The 21,707-nt window shown below is 50.2% G+C and overlaps 1 protein-coding gene across 2 annotated transcripts; it reads left to right on the top strand.

The window, feature by feature from the left end:
- The first annotated feature begins 9,239 nt into the window (after window positions 1-9,239).
- ZNF598 (zinc finger protein 598, E3 ubiquitin ligase) lies at window positions 9,240-21,707 on the top strand. Of its 2 annotated transcripts, none has more exons than XM_014252778.2 (12): window positions 9,240-9,488; window positions 10,628-10,740; window positions 11,934-12,063; window positions 13,309-13,520; window positions 13,912-14,129; window positions 14,803-14,920; window positions 15,907-16,091; window positions 16,418-16,490; window positions 16,876-17,636; window positions 18,598-18,733; window positions 19,442-19,586; window positions 19,690-21,707. In XM_014252778.2, the coding sequence occupies exons 1-12, from the start codon at window positions 9,240-9,242 to the stop codon at window positions 20,035-20,037; spliced, it is 2,688 nt and encodes an 895-aa protein (XP_014108253.2). In that variant the 3' UTR covers window positions 20,038-21,707. The 2 variants fall into 2 exon arrangements, with proteins under 2 accessions (XP_014108253.2, XP_014108254.2); XM_014252779.2 differs by having other exon boundaries at window positions 9,288-9,488; window positions 16,421-16,490.

The following is a 21,707-nucleotide window of genomic DNA, read 5'->3' as shown; positions in this document are numbered from 1 at the left end:
CACCCCTTGAGTGCTCTGGACATTAGAAGGGCCTCACCACTCTCATGTTTAATAGAGCCATTAATGAATGGCAGCGGTACAGCTGACGGAGCAGCCCAGCGCATCCCCCGGCTCACCCGGCATGGGACACGCGCTGCCCTCCCGCAAAAGCCATTACACTTCCTCCTCCCCAGGAGGGAAGGATTGATTTGGGAGCACCTGATGCTTCTCTTGGCTTCTTCTGCACCTGCCCTGTGCCCAAACAAAGGCAGATCTAGAAGCTCTTGTTTCACTGCAGCCACACTCCAACGTGGGCTCAACCTTCCCAGCCAGCAACAGAAGATTTTCTCATTCCCAAGGATCTGCCTGAAGTGTCTTTTCTGTGTGTTTTCTTGTCACCCTGATAAACTCTCCATGACCTGAACCCTTTCCTCCCAGGAACGATCCCTGCTGACAGCCAGCAGCTCTGTCCGCGAGGCGCCGAGACCCCTGGGACACAGCGCGGCTCCGGATCTCCAGCAGAGTGCACGTTTCCTCTCCCAAGTATTTTTAAATATATTTCCAACGAAACAGCTGATAAGCAATTTGTCTTCTATTTATATTCTAAGCAAGTAAAGATAATTTTAGGATTCTTCTTCCCCTCGCAGAAGCCGATGCTCCGCAAATACCGTAGCACGTCAGCGGGCACATGGCACTGTGCTGCTTCGGGGTGAGCTTGTGCCAGGAACTCCCCCAGAGGAGCAAAATCCTGCTTATTTTTGGGAGATAAAAAACTTTTGAACAAGTCCTTGTTCCTATGGAAGTGTTGTACAGGCTCACAGGCATTTGAGATTTCAGCCTCTCGGATTTCCATACGCTGCAGGTGTTTATCGACCTCAGGCAGGATCCAGCTGACCCAAAGCCCTTTTGGAAACCCCATTTTTATGTTTTTATTTAGAAAACAGATTTTGGCTCAGGCATCACATTTCCCAACCACACAGACACAGCTCAGCCATCCCAGTGCTTGATGAATCCTTAATGATGCCATTCCACATTTGCTGAGGGGAAGGGGAATGGGATCATCATTGAATCACAGAATCCTGGAACAGTTTGAGTCGGAAATGACCTTAAAGATCATCCAGTCCCAGCCCCTGCTGTGGGCAGGAACATCTTCCTCTATCCTGGGCTGCTCCAAGCCCTGTCCAACCTGACCTTGAACACTTCCAGGGATGGGGCAGCCACAGCTTCTCTGAGGAGCCTAACCAAAGGGATCTGTGGCTCTGCTGCTTAAAGGATTTAAGGTTTTCTTCTTTTATTTTGGAACAAAATCACTCTTTTTGTAAGAGGAAGACTCAACTGCAACTCCCACCCTGCTGGATGCTCAGGCTCTCCAGAGGGTACCTCCAATTCCTGCACTGCACCCACCACCTCCACCACAGCTCCAGGGCATGAACTGGGGTTTCTGGAAAACATCCTGAGGGACCGAGGGCTGAGGGGAGAGAGGGGTGAGCAACTGGAGACATCACATCTTCACCCCTGCAGCAAACCCAGCCCAGCTCTCCGAAGAGCCTCTCCACCCGATTTAATTCCTGCTGTGCTCTCACCTCCCACCACACACATTACTGCAGCCACTCAGGATTTGTGGCTTTGGAGAATGAGCTAAATGAATTTGATGTCCCAGAAAGAGGCACTTGAAAGCGAAACCGGTGGGGTTTAATGACAGCATTTTCCACATTTTTATGATAATGACTCTGGTGTTTATTGGAAGGTTAGCGACTCAGCAGAGCAGGAAAACAAAGCAATTGGAGAGGCCAGCACTGCGATGGGGCCTCTGCACTCTTGGCCATTAATGCCTGTTCTATACACGACATTTTTTGGCCATTTGGGCTCTCCAGCATGTCCCTGTGGGAGTATGAGAGGATGGAGGTGACATCACTTGGGATGAAGAGGAACAAAGCCTGCCCTCCTGCACTCCGCAAACTCATCCAACTCTACTAATTGGGAGCATCCTGTTCTTCATGCTGGGAAACTGAGGCACAGAGTGTTCAGCACATTGCCAAGGACCACACAAGGGAATGGAAGTTTGGCCCGAGTAACTTGGAGCCTCCTTCTCCAAGGGTCTTCACTGGGACACTGCCTGGCTCTGCCTTCCTGTGCAGGTTGGCCTTGGAGAGACGGACACAAATCAGCCAAAAGCAGCTTCACTGCTGTGAAATCAGCTGGAGGCACAAACCTGAAGCTGAATGTTGGAGAAGGGGTGAGTTTTGCTGCCCATCCCATCCCAGGTGCTTCCCAAGACAGAGCACAGCAGGTGCTGATGTGAGGAGGTGACTTGCTGACAAGGTTGGGAGTTCAGCAGCAGAGAGAGCTGGGACTGCAGATCCCACTGAAAAATATGCCACGATGAACACCCTGCCTGCCTACCCAGGTCATTGCTCTGATTCCCCACTGCTCCATCTCTGCTCACACACCAAATCCCTGCACTTCCCCTTTGCCTTCTTTCCCACATTCACATCCCTGCTGCCTCCTGCATTACTTCATCCTGGGAGTGAGCAAAGCCTTGATGGCAAGAAAAAGATATTCCCACACATGTGGCTCCGTAAATCCCGATGTTTCCCAACACCCATCCCACTGCTGAGCTCCTGGGGAGTCAGAGCAGTGTTTGTGTGGGGCTGGGATGAGGCACTCAGCAAGGAGGACCCGATCAGCCCCGGTCCCTCAGGTGTTGTGGTGGCAGCACGCCAGAACGCCCCAGCAATAACAACCTTTGCCATTTTCTTCCATCTCGAGTGTGTCCTTGTGTAACAAGCTCTGATCACGGAGCAATTCCTGCCCCCGGTGATTCAGAACGTGATTAAATGCTATTTGTCTGTTCCTCTAAAATAAAGGAGCTACAAACAAATTACGGTTTCAAGCTGTGAGGTAAAACACACCTTGACTCCCTGAGAAAGCTGCTGCAGGCTTTGGTGGCTCTGAAGAGAAAGAGGAAACAACAAGGGGTGTTCCTAATGTTGCAGATCTTGCTAAAGTGCACTAAATTAATTATTTGACTCCTAAGAAACAACTCATTCCTCACTATTTTTATCCTTACACACTATTTTAAGAGGTTTTTTTGTCTTCAGGGTCCAGTCACGTGGAAGTTAAACAGAAGGCAGTGAAGTCTCCAAAGGATAATAAACTATCTCAAATTACTTTGCTAATGGAACAAAGAGTACTGTAAATGTCACACAGGATAGAACAAGAGCAGGAGAAACCTTTACATGAAACAATGGATCCATTAGCACAAAGGTAAGGAAAAAACCCCACAGACTTGAGATACTTGTGCAGAGCTTCACGGAGTCACTGCTCCAAGCCAAGGGAATTTGTTTCCTCACTTGGATTCTGGGCTGAGCTCACACCACAATCACCCACACTCTCAAGGCATTGATCCTTTAGGATTTCAAAGCCCTTTACAGACAATAATTAAACCCCAGGTGAGTCAGTGAAATTATTTCTGCTTCAAACTGAGGTACAGAGAAGGAATCATTGAATCACTGATGGGAGATCAAAACCAAACAGAGGTCCAGACCCAGCAAATGCACTGAGGGGTCCTCACCTCCAGCTTAATGAAGTTGTCCATCATCCTACAAGCTGCAGGAGTGACCCTTCATTCCTGGGGTGACTCATCAGCTGGAGAACCCAGCTCTGGTGGGGTCTCTTGGGTGAGAGGATGGACTGTGAGACACCATCGCCCTGTGTTTTGCCTCTCCTGTGCTTGGCAGAAGATTAAAAGTCTCCAAACACATCAAGGGCTGCAGCAGCAGCATCACAGAGTGGTTTGTGTGTGCCATGACACCACCAAGGCACCATGATGAGAAATTCCCCACGATGTGGGATGACAGTGCTGCCTCGGGAAAGCAGCAAAGACAAAACCTCTGAGAAGCAGGGAAAAGAGCAGGGAGAAGAGATGCCATGGGCTGCTGTCTGAAATGTGAGCAGATCCGCAGCCCCCTCCAGCCCATGAGTCAGTCTTTCTCCTGGAAGGAATTCCCAATCCCACCAGCGAGTTAATACCCAGATGTGTGAAGTACAGAGTAAATTCTGCTCTGCTCTGCAGAATTTGCTGCGAGCAGAAAGAGTTGGGAGATGAAACTTTAGTTTGAATGTCCTGAGATCTCAACCAAAGCCCACAGGACTGCCAAGAGATCTCCTGTTTCTCTGAAATTGAATCAGGTGAGGCTTCCCAGTGCACTCCTGTGAGATGCTTGGAGGGTTCGAAGGGGTGGAGATGAGAATAAATCTGCCTTCAAGCAAAGCTGCACAGGTTAAGGTTGGAAGAGTCCCCTAAGATCCCCGTATCCAACCATCAACCCACCCCCACCTCGTTCACCGCTAACCCATGTCCCCAAGTGCCACATCCATCCATTTTCTGAACACTTCCAGGGATGGTGACTCCACCCCTGCCCTGGGCAGCCTGTGCAAGGGTTTGACAACTTTTTCCATGAAGAAATTTTCCCTAATATCCAACCTTAACCTCCCCTCGTGCAACTTTGGGCAAGGGGCTGGAGAGCCAAGACAAGGGAATGGCTTCCCACTGCCAGAGGGAAGATTAGCTTAGATAGGATTTTGGGAAGGAATTCTTCCCTGGGAGGGTGGGCAGGCCCTGACACAGGTGCCCAGAGCAGCTGGGGCTGCCCCTGGATCCCTGGCAGTGCCCAAGGCTGGGTTGGACAGAGCCTGGAGCAGCCTGGGAGGGTGGAAGGTGTTGGGGTTGGGCTGGAAGGGCTTTAAGGTCCCTTCCACCCCAAACCATTCCTGGATTCCATACAGTGAGGTATACCTGGTTCCATACCTGTGAGAAGCCACTGCTCAGGGGCTGGCTGAGACTTATTTGCCTCAAAATAAAATGCTGAGAAAATCATCACTTTTAGCAGAAACTTTATCAAATGAAGACAAATCTCCCCCTTCTGTACTGAGAGCCTTGGCTGCAAATGAGCTGCATTGGCACCAAACTGGGAATGGGAAATTGTTCCAAGGCTTAACCTTTAGTTTTACATTTGGACATTGCAGTGCTGAACTATAAATATTGGATCTGTGGCTCTGGTGAGTGGAATGGGTTTGTTGTGCTCGTCTCCAGGCTGATCAATTATTCCAAAGTGTATTTATTGATGATGAAATGACTGGAGAAGAGCCTTTTCGTGCAGTTATTATGGGATATTTAGTGAGTAAACATGGAAATCAACTACCCCAAGTGTCAATATTAACCCTTTTTCTTGGGAAGGAAACATTCCCTGCCTGCCAACACATAGAACTAAGTACCAGCTAAGATATTTAGAACCCAGTTAATCCTATAAAATTTTATTTCTTTATGTTTTGGGGTCACACTCAGTGCTAAGATCCGGCTTTCATTTGCAATCTCCAGAGAAATAAACCAGCTTCTTTAAATCATCAGCAAAGAATGATTCAATCCCTTCAAACAGGGTTATAAAAACCTCTCTGCACCACAAAATAAATTAATCTCAATACATGACTCACAGGCACCGGCAGGATGGTTCTCCAGAAGGGTGAGGAGCTGGAACCAGGCTTTGGTGAAGTTTGAAGGTTTCAATGTTGGCTTTTTAGCAATTCTTTGTGCTGCTTGATGATGGGGGGAATGCCAGAAGAGTGGGAATATCTTATGTGATGATGTCAAAATGAAGCAGAGAGGGGTTTTTTTTTGGCATTTTACAGCTGTGGAAAGATGTGTTCAACTGCTGGAAAAGTCATGGTAGCAGCAGAGCTGTGTTAGCAGGATGTGGAATCATGGAATCACGGAATCATTGAGGTTGGAACAGAGCTCCAACACCGCTGAGTCCAGCCATGCTCCCAGCACTAATTTGTGTCCCCAAGTGCCACATCCAGGCATGGGGACTCCAACACTGCCCTGTGCTGGGCTCCATGAAGGAATTTTCCCAATATCCCACCTGAAGGTTCCCTGGTGCAGCCTGAGGCCATGGTACCATGGAAGGGCTGTTGTGGAAGAAGAACATGTGCTGTGGAGGAAGAGCAAGAGGTGCTAAAGACACCCAACTTTGCCAATGGCAACATGCCAAAAGCTGGGATGGATCATCCTATGGTGGATGGAGAGGTCAGGAATGGATCTGGCCTCCAGCCTGTGCTGGAAGAAACACAAATGATCTTTAAAGTTCCTTCCAGCACATTCTGTGATATCCTTACATGGGTTTTGTTCCGAATGAACTCCCTGGACCTGAAAATTAAGGATGGGATCTGACCTAGCACAAGCTGTCTGTGGTGGGGGAAGTTCACCTGCACCGTGAAGGGACACGGAATCTTCAGTGATTTCCCCCCCCCAGACACTGATTATAACAAATATCATCCCAAAAGGAGAAACTGCCCCAGCTGAGGAGCTGCTGCCTGCCTGGAAAACAACAGGACCGGGAACATCACACGCTCCTGGGGGAAAACCACACTGCTATGGACACACTTGGCAGGATCAGGGCTTTGGATCAGGGCTGGTGGGAAGTGATGTCACCAACCAGAGCTGAGCTCTGAAATGTCCCAACTCCTGCTGAGTGTCCGTGTCCCATCGTCCTGGCAATGAGTAATGTCCCTTTCCAGCCCAGTTCCTCAGGTGTGTTTGTGATCCTGAGCCATGGTGTCACTGCCCAGCCAAGTGACACTCAGCACTGCCAGCAGCCTCCAGCTCATTTCATGCCAATTGCTCTCCAAAACTGGGTGATGCAGTTGGGGCACAAAAACATTTTCAACAGCGTCATTAATTCGGGGAACATTTCCTGGAGTAATTACAGCCAGCATCCCCAGTCATTCCTAATTATTCCACACAGCCCCACCCAAACACACTTCAGTTCTGATTAGCAAGACGTGTGTTATCCCCCTCCACGCTCAAGAGGGATAAATGGGGCTCTCTAGGAGAAAGTAAATATTACCTGTTGTACCAAATGATCCAAATTGTTCAAATCCTTCATTATCTGTTCCCAAACACTTAACAAACCTATTACTTAATTTATTTGATGGCACAGATGTTGTTAACCAAGGCTGGTGAACATCATGGGGATGTTTTAATGATCTGTTTGATGAGTTGCTTTGTTCTGAAATGATTGTTTATGGCTCAAAGAAAACGAAGAGCAACTTTTGACTCAAATGACAAGGAATTCAGGGAAAAGAAAGAAGATTGGAACCATAAAGGTGCTAATCCGATCTTCCAGGAGGATCCTAGGAATTCAGTAGGAATTTCATCATGCACAGGAATGACAGGACAAGGGGGAATGGCTTCCCACTGCCAGAGGGCAGGGTTAGATGGGATATGAGGAAGGAATTCCTGGCTGTGAGGATGCTGAAGGGCTGGGATGGAATTCCCAGAGAAGCTGTGCCTGCCCCTGGATCCCTGGGAGGGTCCAAAGCCAGGCTGGACAGGGCTTAAAACACCCTGGGATAGTGGCAGGGGTGGCACTGGGTGGGCTTCGAGGTCCCTCCCAACCCAAACCATTCCAAGGTTTTATGACTCGGTGATCCTATGTTGGTCACTTAGCAGGGATCTGTGAAGAAAAAGAGTTGGGAGACAGCAAACTTTGAAAAACTTCCTGTGTGTTCCTCTGCGCTGTCGCCAAACAAGCTTTTATCATTTTTTTGTCCTCCTTTTTTCCACTTCTAGAGGAACATGGCCGCTGTTGAAGCATTTTTCCATGCTCCTGGAGCACCCTCTCCTGTCCAGGCAGCCGCAATTCCCATCTCTGCGCCTCGGGAACAGAGAGGATTTCAATCGGGGATGAGCTGAGAGGGCAGGATGGGGACACAGCTTTCCCTTTTCCACCCAGGTGTGACCCCAGCTCACCTGGGCTGGCTCCGGACAGCTGGAACCTGGATGCTGTGTGTGACTGACCGCCTGCAGCAAATAAAGGTTTATTTATATTACACTGAGCTCATCTGTGTTCCTGCTCTAGTGGCTACTGTGAAAAACGAGGTTTGCATATTTTTATATGGAATTTAAAAGTTTAATAGAAAAACAATTAGGAGATAAAAATTATAATAAATAATAAATAAAGTATACAGATACAGCCAGGTGTCTCTGCATTCAGCCAAGAGAGCACACCTTACTAACAAAGGATTGTCCCTTAAAAACAGAATCCTACTGCATATCCATAAATTCTCATATATGATTCAAACATTCTTCTTAAGTTTCAGATGTTTCTTTGCTCAGTTTTTAACTCGCCCCCTTCCCAATAAATCAATCTTCTTGGCACCATCGAGATTTACATTCCCTGATACCAGAAATGCAATAAATTCCTCTCCCAGAGCTCTGGTCACTGCTGTCCTCATCTGGATAAGATAATTTAAGAATGCAGGGAGGTCTGTAACTATCTTTTTCAGTCTTTGGGTTATACAAACAAAGATAGTTTTTGTTTTAATATTATGCCATAGCTCAACATACTTGTATTATATTGCTATTTCTAAGTTTCATCAATAACAGAAATAGAAGGAACTATATTAATACAACAAAGTTTTCTAATCTTATATATATAACATTCATTTTAATATTTGTGAAAAGCCAATAATATGTATCTATAACAATACACAATCCCAGTGTCTGCAGTGTTTCATGTACGTTTTTAACACTTTTATTTCCCTAATCACCCGCAGTTGACCTGGGAAAATGCACAGCTGGGTTATAAAATTAAAAATTAAATCAAAAGGCGGAGCTGTCGAGCTGATGAATCCATGGAGGGTCTGTTTGCACCCCAGGGCAGGTGTTTGTCCTGGGAAAATCTCACATAAATCAGCAGCAGGGGTCGGGAATGGGCTGAGGCCCCTCATGTCCCCACAGCCTCAGGTGGCAGGAACAGCTCTGGGTCCCCCATGTCCCCACAGACTGAGGTGGCAGGAACAGCTCTGGGTCCCCCATGTCCCCACAGACTGAGGTGGCAGGAACAGCTCTGGGTCCCCCATGTCCCCACAGACTGAGGTGCAGAGTCTGAGGTCCCCGCGTCCCCACAACCACCAAGGATCTGGGGACTCCAAATGTGTCCGGGACCTCCGAACAGCCCCGGGGTCCTCCTCCCCCTCAGAGCAACCACCGAGAGGGAGCCAGAGCGGCCGGGCTGGGGTCGCTCCGCCCCGCGCATCTCTATGGTCACCGCGCTGCGTCTCTATGGCCGCCGCTGGAGGACCGCGCGGCGGCACCGGGCGGGTGGTGCTGTCGCCCTGGGCGGAATCCATTCCGGCAGCGCGGCGGCGCTCTGGGCGGAGCTCTATGGCCGATGAGCGCTGTGCGAGCGCGCGTCTCTATGGTGGGGCGGCGCTCTAGCCCGCGCTCAGTGGTGCGGGCGGGGCGGCGCGGGGCCGAGGCCGCCATGGCCGCCATGGCCGGCGCGGGGCCGGGCCCGGCGGAGGGGCCGTGTGTGCTGTGCTGCGGGGAGCTGGACGTGGTGGCCCTGGGCCGCTGCGAGCACCCGATCTGCTACCGCTGCTCCGTGCGGATGCGGGCGCTCTGCGGTGTCCGGTACTGCGCCGTGTGCCGGGAGGAGCTGCGGCAGGTGAGGCCGGGCCCGGGGCCGGGCGGGGCAGCGCTCCCGGGGCGCGGCGCGGACGGGGAATGTGCCCGCTGGAAGCGGCGGGCACGGACGGCCCGGGTTATCCGCCCTCTGCCCCGCTCCCGGGGGTGCCGCCGCCGTCAGGGCGAGTGGGAAACAAAATGTGAAGAAAATGGAGTTTAGAGTGAATGTTTATGGTGTGAAGGCAGCAGGGCTCGCTCTGGCAGCAGAGAATGGAGCCTTTGCTCCCTGCTCCAGGAGGTATCAGCTCGTAAGAGGGATCATGGAATCGTAAAATCCTGGAGTGGTTTGGAATGGAACGGACCTTGAAGCCCATCCAGTGCCAGCCCTGCCATGGCAGGGACACCTCCCGCTGTCCCAGGCTGCCCCAGCCCTGTCCAGCCTGGCCTTGGGCACTGCCAGGGATCCAGGGACAGCCACAGCTTCTCTGGGAACGTACTTCTAGTTTATAATGTAGCTTTTGCTGTAAGAACTGAAATTCTTTACTGTATTTATGTCTCTAGCCTTTCGGGGCTGGTAACTCCAGCTGTTACCTAGAGGTTTCTGCTGCCCCAGTAATTCCCAGGCTGGGAATGTGTGCTGGAGCAGGCAGTGGGAGCTGCAGTGCTCAGAGCCCGGCGAGGGCAGCTGGGAGCAACGAAATGCCCTGAGAGGGGTGTGTGGTTCGGATAATTCAGGAACTGTTGTGTGTTCAGCTCCTCGATTTCCTTGGAGTTAAGGAAAGAAGAAACAGTGGTTTCCCTGCCACCCTGAGACACTGAGTCACTTGTCACTTGGAGACTCCAGGTTGGTGTGATCCTCCAGGAGACGGGGAGGAGCCGAGGGCAGGGCTCCTGCCAGGCATTGGCTGTGGAAGGGGTTGTGTTGATTGAGGATATTTGCTCTGGGAACAGCTGTAGGAGCAAAACAGACCACAAACGTTTCCTAATCTCGTTCAAACTCCAGAGGCCAGGCTGGGCCAATCCACCTTTCCCTGGCGATTGCTAACATGTCCCTTGGCCCTGCTGGCAGCAGGGGACAGTGCCCGGGGGAGGTGACAGCTGAGGCTGGCACAAGGGCATGGGAAGCTCCCAGAGTTTGTGCCTGGAATCCCACAGCTGATCCCAGTGCTGTTCCCACAGGTGGTGTTCGGGCGCAAGCTCCCGTCCTTCTCCTCCATAGCCCTGCAGCAGCTGCAGCACGAGAAGAAATACGACATTTACTTCATGGATGCGGAGGTTTACGCGCTGTACAGGTGAGCGCTGGCTCCTCCCTGGAATGTCCCCCGAGCACGTGGTGGTGCACAGGACGTGGCAGGAAGCGCTGCTGTGCGAGGGCGGGGTGCTGTGGTTTCCTGGGATTTGGGGAGCTGGGGATGTGAGTCACCTGCCCGTGCAGGTGTTTTTGGCAAGGTGACAGCCTGGAGCAGGGCACTGGGCACTCATCAGCTCCTCGGGGCTGCAGTGTTGGATTCACCAACACAACAGCACAAGCTTTGCTCTCTCAATAAAAGTCATTTTTGGCATCTTTAACAGCAGCAGACTTGCTGAAAACCTTCCCATTCCTTGCATGGCTGCTGTGAAAATTGATAAAGACTTAATTACTGTTATAATTGTAATTGCTGCTGTGCTGAATAAGGACTAACCAACCCAGGTGTGCCAAGTATTGCATGAAGAGTAACATTGTCTTCAAAGATCTTAATTCTGAATGGGAGAGAAAAAAGGTGAAGTTAAAATAATCCAGTGCAGAATAAAAATGTGGCATTAGCATTGTGTTCTACAAATCTTTTTCACAGCAGTCTTAATTGGGAGGGTTTGAGATAATGGAAGGAGAAATGGAAAAGATTAATCCATGCAGCAGTGGAGCCTTTTCCTTGGAGAACTGGGCATTATATTCACCCTGATTTGGGCTGAGAATGTAACTTTGGTACATTTACAGTTTAGCATGGCTTGATATTTATGGGAATGAGGGAGAGGGAGTCTCCTAGTGAGACCAGAGCTCAGCTCTTCTTGGGAACCATTGTGTGGTGGGGTTTTTCCCTCCTGTCCTAATACAGTTCTTTATCTGTCCCCACTGTCTTCCTCAGTTTCTGACAGTGGGAAGTGTAATGGGATTGGAAGTGAATGTTGGAGGAATCAGCTGAATCTCCAGCAGGGGAATGAAGGGTTTGTTTCAGTTTACTCAGTTTTGCAGTGACAGTGTGGTTCCTACTCTGTGGCTGTTCAGCTCTTCTCCAGCAGTTGGAACCTCAGTGTGATTTGGTTCCATCCCATTCCTGCCATCCAGCAGAATTCTTGGAATAACCAAGTCACAACCCTGTCTGCAGATTGCAGGGGCAGCCATAAAGCTGGAGCCTTCTGCCAGGGATGGAACTTTTGCGTTTTGCTGAAGGTGTCAGGGTGCTGAGAGGCAATTGGATCATTTTTGGGAATCTCTCTCATCCCTCAGGAAGCTGCTGCAGCACGAGTGCTCCTTGTGCCCGGATGCAAAGCCCTTCAACACCTTTGCAGATCTGGAACAGCACATGAGGAAGCAGCACGAGCTCTTCTGCTGCAAGCTCTGTGTTAAACACTTAAAGGTGAGCTGGGCCTCTGCTTGGATGTGTGGGAAGGAAAGGGTTTTCCCTCCATGACCTCCAGGAGTTCCTGGGAAGATGGGAAGGCAGAACAGCAAGGATTTATTTAAGTTCCCTCTTCCTGCAGTGAGGCCAATTGCTTTATTTTAAGCCTTTCTCCTTCTATAAACTGATTAATGAAGAGGGTCTGGAGGTTCTCCAGATTTTAAATTAAACCCCACGGTGGTGCTGCCATGGTTGGTTCGTGCCAGGTGAACTGGTGTTTGCTGCCAAAAAGGAGTGAGACTTAAATGAACCCTGATAAGTTTGGGAACTGAGCTGAGTCTTTCCTGTGATTTTTGGAATCCCTGGAGCTGATTGAAGGGAAATGGGAAAGGAGGACAGAACCTCCTTTGGTTTCTGGTGTCCTTTGAGCTCTGGTGAGGTGCTTCATGCTCAGTGTACGTAGCCAGCACTGAGGGAACTTGTTTGCCATTTTCTCACACAAACAATATTAAAACTCTTGCTTTTTAATTTCATAATATTGTAGATTTTTTATTTCAATGGAAGAAGTCCCATGTTACTTGTACCCACTGAGAAGAAACCTTTAAACTTGTGGAAGCTTCAGTCCATCATCCTTGGCAAAGCCAAACAAGTCTTTTCCCAGAGCAATTCCCCAGTCCTTGTCGTGGCCAGAAATAAAGGATATTCTCTTCTCAAGGCTGGGTTGATCTTTTTGGCATCTCCAGAACCCTTCCTACCAAAACAGCTCACATGGTAGTGGGGACAGAGGGTTGTCTTGTGATACACAAATTGTTCACTGAAGTGGATCCTCCATGTGCAGCTGTTTGGGGTGGTTATCATGAGAGGAAAGTAAAACAGCTCATTTGGGGTTTCTAAATTTGAGAATGCAAAACACTGTTTGTTGATAAATACATAGTTAGGGTTTTCCCACCCCAGAGATTATAATTAAAACTCAGTACAGCGTAAAAACATTTCAATGGGGAAAAAGTGAATTAAATCCATTTCCAGTGTTCAGAGAAATGCAAGTTAGATTTAATTGAATCCATCACTTGAATTTTATTTCCTGTCCACCAAAAATTTTAGCTCTTGGTGGTCATACTGCATCTTTTTGAAGCAAATCTCCCACCCCTACAGATGGACACAGCTTGACTTGTTCCGTTTAGTTCTGTGTCCATAGGAAACAATACAAATCTATAGATACAAATGTATAAATACAAATGTATTAACACAATACCTGATCTCCAGATCTTCACCTACGAGAGGAAATGGTATTCCAGGAAGGACCTGGCCCGGCACAGGATCCACGGGGACCCCGATGACACCTCCCACCGGGGCCACCCCCTCTGCAAGTTCTGTGACGAGCGCTACCTGGACAACGACGAGCTGCTGAAACACCTGCGCAGGGATCACTACTTCTGCCACTTCTGTGACTCTGAGGGGGCTCAGGAGTACTACAGGCAAGCAGATCATTGATTTGAGTCCTTTCTCCAGCCTGAGAGGCTGCAGAGGTTGAAGATAACCAGAACTTGCCCAGACAAAGCCCTGTGATGTAGTTTCAGAGCTGGCCTTGCTTTGAGTAAAGGGCTGGAGCAGGTGATATCCAAACATCCCTTTGGATGTTCCCTTGGAACAACCAGGGCAACAGTATCCTTGGTTTTTGGGCTGGAAAAGGATTGTTGTGCCTGACTGAGCTGTGAGGAGAACTTGCTGACTTGATGTGAAGTTCAGAGTCACACACTAGTGCAGTGGAATGTGGAAATATGAAAGCTAAAGCTTAAAGGCACCACCCTTGCAGGAGTGGCTGTGTCACAGGGTGGGAAGGGTCAGCTCTGTGTTTTCCCTTCCCAGTGACTACGAATACCTGCGGGAGCACTTCAGGGAGAAGCACTTCCTGTGCGAGGAGGGCCGCTGCAGCTCGGAGCAGTTCACGCACGCCTTCCGCACCGAGATCGACTACAAGGCCCACAAGAGCGCCTGCCACAGCAAGAGCCGCGCTGAGGCGCGCCAGAACCGCCACATCGACCTGCAGTTCACCTACACCCCCCGGCACCCGCGCAGGACCGAGGGTCAGCCGGGCAGGGGGCACGGACGGGCACCCGGGAGAGGGGGGAGGCACAGCCGGGGCTGCTCCATCCCTCAAAGTGCCCGTGGTTGAACAGGGCTTGGAGCAGCTTGCTCTGCTGGAAGGTGTCCCTGCTCAGGAACAAGATGTCCTTTAAGGTCCCTCCCACCAGCCAAATCGTTCTGTGGCTCTTATTCTCTAAGGGTTTTTCGAGAACACCTGGTGGATATTTCATAGCCACAAAGAAATCCTTCCCAAAGGAGGTAGACAAGCTCTGGAGCAGCACCAAGAGCTTATAGAGGCTGAGAAGGCCTCTCCAGCCTGAGAAGCTGCAGAGGTTGAGAAGGCCTCTCCAGCCTGAGAAGCTGCAGAGGCTGAAGATAACCAGAACTTGCCCAGACAAAGCCCTGTGATGTAGTTTCAGAGCTGGCCTTGCTTTGAGTAAAGGGCTGGAGCAGGTGATATCCAGACATTCCTTCCTGCCTGCATTTCTGTGGGATTTTTTCCCTTTGTGTGAGTTTAATGAGGACAGGTAATTTTAGGAGAGCTGCTGACTTGGTCATCAGAAGAAAATGAAGATAATTTATTTCAACCAGTATATTTTGTATTTCTCAGGCACGGTGTGATGCCCACATTAGAGAAATAACTGAGAGTGATCATCCCTTCCCCTGTTTTAGGTGTTGTAGGTGCCGAGGACTACGAGGAGGTTGACAGGTTCAACAGGCAAGGGAGGGCAGGCAGGTTGAGCAGCAGAGGGAACCAGCAGAACAGGAGAGGCAGCTGGAGGTACAAGAGGTGAGTAGCACAATTTTGTGTGGAGTTTTATTCCCATTTAGTGTTGGCTTTTACTTGCCAATTCACAGTATTTTGGTGGGTTAGGAGGAAGGAAATGGTACAAAGCTTGGAGGCCTCCATGGTGAATCCAAGTCCAAGCCTGTGTCCTGGCCACGTGCTTGGTCATCATGGAATTACTTTGTGTGAGGTTTCAGCTCAGGAAACAAACAATGTCACCCTCAACTTATGGGTTAAATAAACTCAGAACCCTAAATTATTCCAGCAGCTGTTTTTATGCAAGCTTCTCTAAATAGGATTTTCTGAAGTAGGTGACAAGTCTGTGCAGGTTTAATGGAGCTTTTGGTCTGGGTAATCATGAAATTCCTGTTCTAAGGGCCATGCTTTTCATTGAACTAACAGATCTCTGTGTGGCCAGACTGAGTGCTTTGGAAAAGGAAGAGGGTTAAGTATTGAAAGGAAACTTTGCATTTCTATGTCTCTTCGTCCACGCCAGACCTCTGCACATCTTATTTTCTTCTTTTTCCTGCTGGATGGGCAGCTGGTTCATTACTGGTGATCCCACTGGGGAAAAAAGTCCATCCCAAAACACTCCTCTGTTGGTGTCACATGTGGATCGTGCATGTGTTGAGAGTTCATGCCCAGCCACATCTCAAAGAGTTCCTGTGGCTTCCAAGAATGATTCCATACCTTTGGAAATGAAGGGCAGACACAGGTGCTCCCTGCATCCGTGGTACTGTCTCTGCCAGTTCGCCCCGGTTTCTTCTGGCCCAGATTGTTATTCCCACACGTGGAACTTGGAAATCCAGGGGGGAAATGTTGCCTGGCTGGGGTGGATTGGAGTGGTGGGGCTGGTTTGGGCTTCTCAGCAGGTGGCAGCAGGAGATCAGGGATGTCACCGGAGCTGGCACCGCAGAGGTGAGACTGCAGCGAGGCAGCTGCTCCGTGACCCTTGCTGTCTGACCAAGGGAATCTGCCCTGTCCTGCAGGGAAGAAGAAGACAGGGATGTTGCAGCAGCAGTCAGGGCATCTGTGGCAGCCAAACGGCAGGAAGAGAAGAAGAGGGTGGAGGACAAAGAGGAAGGCAGCAGCAGCAGGGGGAGAAAGGAGGATTTGAGGGATCCTGACATGCTCGGCTCCAAACGTGTGCCAAAGTCTTCAAATGATGTCACAGGTGAGTGTTGGACAGGTCCTGCAGCTGCAGGGCATCTCAGTGTCTGGAAGGTTCCCTCAGAAAGTTCTGCCTTACCCATGTTTTACTCATTTAAAGTATCATCAATCTCCTGAATGCCACGACATAATGGGCAACACAGTTAATTGAAGGAAATAGTGATGCATGGATTTAAATTGTTCTTTTGGAATGTCAGTTAATGACATCATCAGCTGCTGAAAATAGGCCTTGGTAGTGCTGCTGTCATGGCCATTGATAGCCCCTGCTCTGGAATGAATGGGTTTGGGTTGAAAACAATGTTTTTGCTCTTTCTGTCCCTGTTCCAAAAGAAGCAGCTGCTAACGGAGCGCTCAGCCATGATGACTTTCCAGCAATCGGCTCTGCAGCAGGACCTCTCCAAGGGTGAGTCTGGGCAGGGCTGCAGCAGGGACAAAGCACATTTAGAAGCTGATTGATGTGTTCTGCATTTCCGGGGAAAATAATTTTCCAGATCATTTGATCCCTCCAAGGTTTCCCCTGCCCCATCCTCTCCTGCCTGGAGCTGTTTCTGTGCTGCTCACCAGCATGAGCAGCACCAGGCATTGCTTCAGCTCCTGGCTTGGGCTTGGAATCATGGAATAGAATCACAGAATGTCCTCAGCTGGAGGGGACCCACGAGGATCATCCAGTCCAATTCCTGTTGTGCCACCCTAAGTGACAGTCTGATAAGGAGTGGAGAGTTGTGGGTTTGTGCTGTCCCTTGGGGTTCTGCTGCCTCAGTAACTCAAGCCCTTTCCCTTCCCCACAGCTCTGCCCAGCCAGCAGTGGTTAAACTGAAAGAAGAGGATTTCCCAAGCTTGTCCTCCTCTGCAGCTCCCACCATCTCATCAGGGATGTCTCTGACATACACGGCGACCGCCAGGAAAGCGGCCTTCCAGGAGGAGGATTTCCCAGCCCTGGTGTCCAAAGTGAAGCCCACCAATAAGACAGTAACTCACATCACATCTGCGTGGAACAATGGTTCCAGTAAAAACGTGGTCAAAGCCATGAGCAACCCCTGTGTCAACCAGCCAGCCAAAAAACCGTCCTTGAACACCTCCAAAGGAAGTAAGAAGAGCAATAAACTCTGTGAGTCAGATGATGAGGACGGCGGTGGGGGCCTGACCACTCAGGAGATCCGCAACACCCCGACCATGTTCGACGTCTCGTCCTTGCTGGCAGCTTCTACCTCACAAACTTTTACGAAAGTGGGCAAGAAAAAGAAGATGGGGGTTGAGAAGCAGAGCCTGTCGTCCTCACACCCGTCCCAGGAGACACCATTGCCCAGGCCAGCGCCAGAGAAGCCCCCAGAGGCAGAGCAGCCCTGCAGGGCGTTCCCTGCTGCTCACGGCCCCGACAGAGCCACGGCTGTCCTCAACGGGCACACAGAGAAAACATCAGCTGGCTGTGCTACACCCAAAGAGCCCCCCGGCCTTAAAAAGCCCCCAGTGACTAACAAATGCCCTTTACCTCAGGAAGACTTCCCAGCTCTTGGGAGCTCAGGATCAGCCAGGATGCCCCCTCCACCAGGTAAGCAGGGAATGAATCACAGCGCTGTGGAATGGTTTGGGTGAGAGGGATCTTAAAGATCACCTCATTCCACTCCCTGCTGTGGGCAGGGGTGCTTTCCACTAGACCAGGTTGCTCCAGCCTGGCCTTGGACGCTTCCAGGGATGGGGAAGCACTGCTGGGTATGGCCAGCCTTGCCTGGGGAGAGCCCAGGGAACATGTGGATCTGTTGTGTAAACTCCTTCTGGCTCTCAGGTGAGGTTCTGCTGTCAGGTGCCAGGCTGGGCTCTGGAGGTGGAGGCAGCCTGTGTGTCACAGTGGGTGCTGGAATGTCCCCAGGAATCACCTCTGCCCCTCAGCTGGAGGTGATTGCTGGTGGCTCATGGATGAAGAGCTGGTTTTTCCCCGTCCCCAGGACTGACACATCCGTGTGTTGTGCTCCAAGATCTGCCTTGGAAGGCACTGCAGGCAAAGGGAGTCTGGCTGTGTCCTGTCCCTGCTGGCACTGCTTGTCACTTCACTTCCTCCTGTGCTGGCAGAGGTTTCCTGCCATGCTTTTAGCCATGACCTTGTGAAAGCAGAGACAGCAACAAACGTGACTTGGAGTGCTTCTCATGGCATCGGGAGCCGCCGGCGCCGCTCTTTGTGCAGCTCCTGCAGGAGAGGCCGGGCCCGCCGCCTCCTCCCGTGATTTCTGTTCACTTTAATAATGCAAAAGTGTTTCTCATGGTGACTTGGAGTGGGCTTTCAAAATTATTTTCCATTGAGAAAGTAAATGAATAATTAAAGCACTTTGTAGAGGAACATCAGCTACTCTCAAGTGCTTCTTGAAGGTTTTTTTTTTTTAGGTTTTCTCCAATATAGTGACGTCTGCACTGCAAACTCTTCTTGGTGCTTCTGCAGAGTGTGTCAGGCACTGGTGTGGGTTTTAGCCAGGGGTCTGTGGGTGCTCTAATTCCTGCCCCTTCCCTGCTTCCCTCAGGCTTTAACTCCGTGGTGCTGTTGAAGAACCCTCCTCTGCCTCTGGGCCTGTCGGTGCCTGTCAGCAAACCCCCCCCGGGCTTCGCTGTCATCCCATCCTCCACCATCTCTGAACCCGTCACTACAGCTCTGAAAGAGTGAGTCAGGGGCCTGCCAGGGCTGTGGGGCACCTCACTCGTGTCACAGGGGCTCCAAACAGCACACAGTGGGGTCAGCTGGGGAAGGATTCCCCTTGGGAAGGGTTGGATCCAGGAAAACTGCATAAAACAGCCCTGTGTAATTAAAAGTCTGAGGAACTACAAACCTGTGCAATGTTTTGGCTGCTCAGACCTTGGCCTATTGTAGATTTATTTGGAAATGTGCAGCTCCAATGTCTTCCTGTAGTTGCCATTGATTCTGTGGGAGTCCCAGCAGCAGGCTGCTGAGGTTTGTTCTCCTTGGTGACCTTCACTGCTCTGATCTTTCCAGTCTGGTTCCTTCTGGGACAGAAAGAGGAGGTTTTGGGAAAAGGAGAGGGAAAACTTCGTGTCAGTTTAATACAGATCCTGTGTTATGTGTTGGATTATTCACACTGAGGTCTTTGCTCAGGTCTTTCGAGTGCACCCAGCTCGTCAGGACCACGTTAAACTTGGATTTTAAACATTCTGCTTGTGTCAAGCTGGAATCTGATACGGAAATTCTGTATTTTGTTATCCTGACAAGACAGCTGTCTGCTGCTTTTTGTGTAGCTGGGTGGAGGAAGGACGTGCAGCTGTAAAGCAGAGCAGCCTTGTGATTTATGTCCCAGGGCATCTTTGTGTGACACAAACCAGTGTCAGGGTCACTTCTGGTCTTTTCCAACACAGGCCAAAATCCTGTCACGGATCATACTTGATACCTGAGAACTTCCAGCAGAGGAACATCCAGCTCATACAGTCCATTAAAGAATTTCTTCAGAGTGATGAGTCCAAGTTCAATAAATTTAAAACTCATTCTGGGCAGTTCAGGCAGGTGAGTGTGTTCCCGAATTCCAGACTTTCCTGAATTCCAGTGGGATTTTAAATAGATAAATACTTATTTTCCTCTGATTATTGCCCTTCCCTGTCCCCTGCAGGGGCTGATCTCTGCAGCTCAGTATTACAAAAGCTGCCGGGAACTGCTGGGGGAAAACTTCAAGAAGATTTTCAAGGAGTTGTTGGTGTTGCTGCCAGACACGGCCAAGCAGCAGGAACTGCTCTCAGCTCACAACGACTTCAGGATCAAGGAGAAACAAAGCTCCAACAAACCCAAAAAGAACAAAAAGAATGTTTGGCAGACGGACTCCCCCGCCGAGCTCGACTGCTACATCTGCCCCACGTGCAGGCAGGTGCTGACCCAGCAGGACGTGGTCACCCACAAAGCTTTGCATATCGAGGATGAGGAGTTCCCCTCGCTGCAGGCAATCAGCAGGATCATCAGTTAGCTCTCCCCGGGGCCACCACCCAGGCTCTGGCTGTGGATTGCACTTTGGAATGAGGTTTGGCAGTAGCTGGGGGCCGGTGCCCTTGAGGCAGTGAGGAGGAGGAGGTGACTTGGGAAGCCCTCCTGGGCAAAGGGATCAGGGGAATGTGCCAGAGCTCGTCCCCACCCGCTGTCTGTGCTCCCAAATCCAGCCTGGGGTCAGGCTGAGCTGCAGGGGGGGCAGGCAGGGCTCCTTCCTCCTGGAACATGCAATAGCTGGGAATCCTTTGGGATCTGCAGAATGACAGGGGACACAATAGGGGAATAAGCTTCTGGTTTGGGGGTTTCTTTCTGGTTTGGGGGTGGGGAAAGTTTATGGATCACTGAAATGAATGGAAGTGGCTTCCCTTATAACATTCTGGGTTTTTTTGTGCTATTTCAGTGAAGGTCACACTAGTCAGGGGTAAAAGGTGCAAGAGGGTGCTGCTCACTGGGGTGTGTGACCAGGAGAGCTGTAAGCACCGTGCTGCAGAGTTTTCCCTTCTGCAAACAGAGTTGATTCTGCTGCTTGAAGAATTGGGCTGATCTGTGCAAGATTTGAAGTTGCCTCTGACTTTTTCTGTAAAGTTCTTTCAAGAAACTGATTTTGTAGCCCTGCATGTACAGTAACAGCATTAAGGCTTTACCCTCCGGAAAGCACATGGGAATTTTATTTAATGACTGCCATGTTTCTAATTTCATGGATGTATTACTGGTGGGAGCTCCCAACAGCATCCTGGGACATTAAATGCTGCTGATCACTGACCATGTTTTCTGCAGTGCCTTTAAGTGCATTTATCTGTTTACAGTGGTCTGACACCTGCACCTCCCTCGGTAACACCGGGCTGACGTAGCTTTGCTCCTGCTCTTGGCATTCCCAAATTCCACCTCAGAGGAAGGGGGGGAATCTCTTCCTGCTCTGAAGTGACTCCTCCAGCTGCAGCTCTGAGGTGATGGAGTGCCAGGAGTCCCCCGTGGCTGTAGTTCAGTGTCTGATTCTCTCCCATCTCCAGGTTTAGTTATTTCTCTAACATGTAGGAATAAAGCTGAAATTAATTTATGTAATTTGTAGTGATGAAACACAGCTTTTCTAGCAGCATCATTTCTATGAAATCGAGCTCGGAGCGTTACCCAAGAGCTACTCCTGCTACAGCCACTCTTCCTTGCCTTACATGTGTTACTTTTGCTTGCTCTCAGGCTGCTGAGTGCTTTGGGTTTCTTTTCTTGAATATTTCAGACTGTTCTGACCACCTGCCCATGTTGGATTTGGCCCAGAAGGGGCTGGGGAGGGTGATTTGGCTGCATGGTTGTTCATCCACTGCATGAGTCCCTGGCAGTCCCTGTTCCTGCCTCGCTCAGGGTCCTGGAGCTGATCCTGGTCCCAGGCAGAGAGCCCTGAGGGTGCTGCCACCACTTCCAGTCAGCAACTCTCCCCATCCCTTTGGTTTGTAAAGTTGAGGGAGTGAAATGTCTTCCCTGCAGGAGCATCTTCTGTCTTCCCTTGGGTTTCAGTTCCTTCTCCATCAGCAGCTCTGAGTTCCCTGGGAGGTGCTGCTGGGAGTTCCCTCGAGCTGCTGCATCTCTGGGGCCTGATGTTGCAGTCTCCTTGTTCCTTGTGCTCACCTGATTCAATAAAGTTATTACCAAATCTTT

The sequence above is a fragment of the Pseudopodoces humilis genome, chromosome 18, assembly GCF_049639895.1.
Source record: "Pseudopodoces humilis isolate 2021_Gansu_Grassland_sample_001 chromosome 18, ASM4963989v1, whole genome shotgun sequence".
Taxonomy (NCBI): Eukaryota; Metazoa; Chordata; class Aves; order Passeriformes; family Paridae; genus Pseudopodoces; species Pseudopodoces humilis.
The sequence above is the reverse complement of the archived record's forward strand: the minus strand, read 5'-3'. Positions and strand labels throughout refer to the sequence as shown.

Excerpts from the sequence above, each read along its gene's own strand:
- ZNF598 (XM_014252778.2), top strand. The coding sequence starts at position 9,240 with ATGGTGGGGCGGCGCTCTAGCCCGCGCTCAGTGGTGCGGGCGGGGCGG. Across the intron at positions 12,064-13,308 it reads TCTGTGTTAAACACTTAAAG|ATCTTCACCTACGAGAGGAA; the intron begins GTGAGCTGGGCC and ends CCTGATCTCCAG. Across the intron at positions 14,130-14,802 it reads GCACCCGCGCAGGACCGAGG|GTGTTGTAGGTGCCGAGGAC; the intron begins GTCAGCCGGGCA and ends CCCCTGTTTTAG.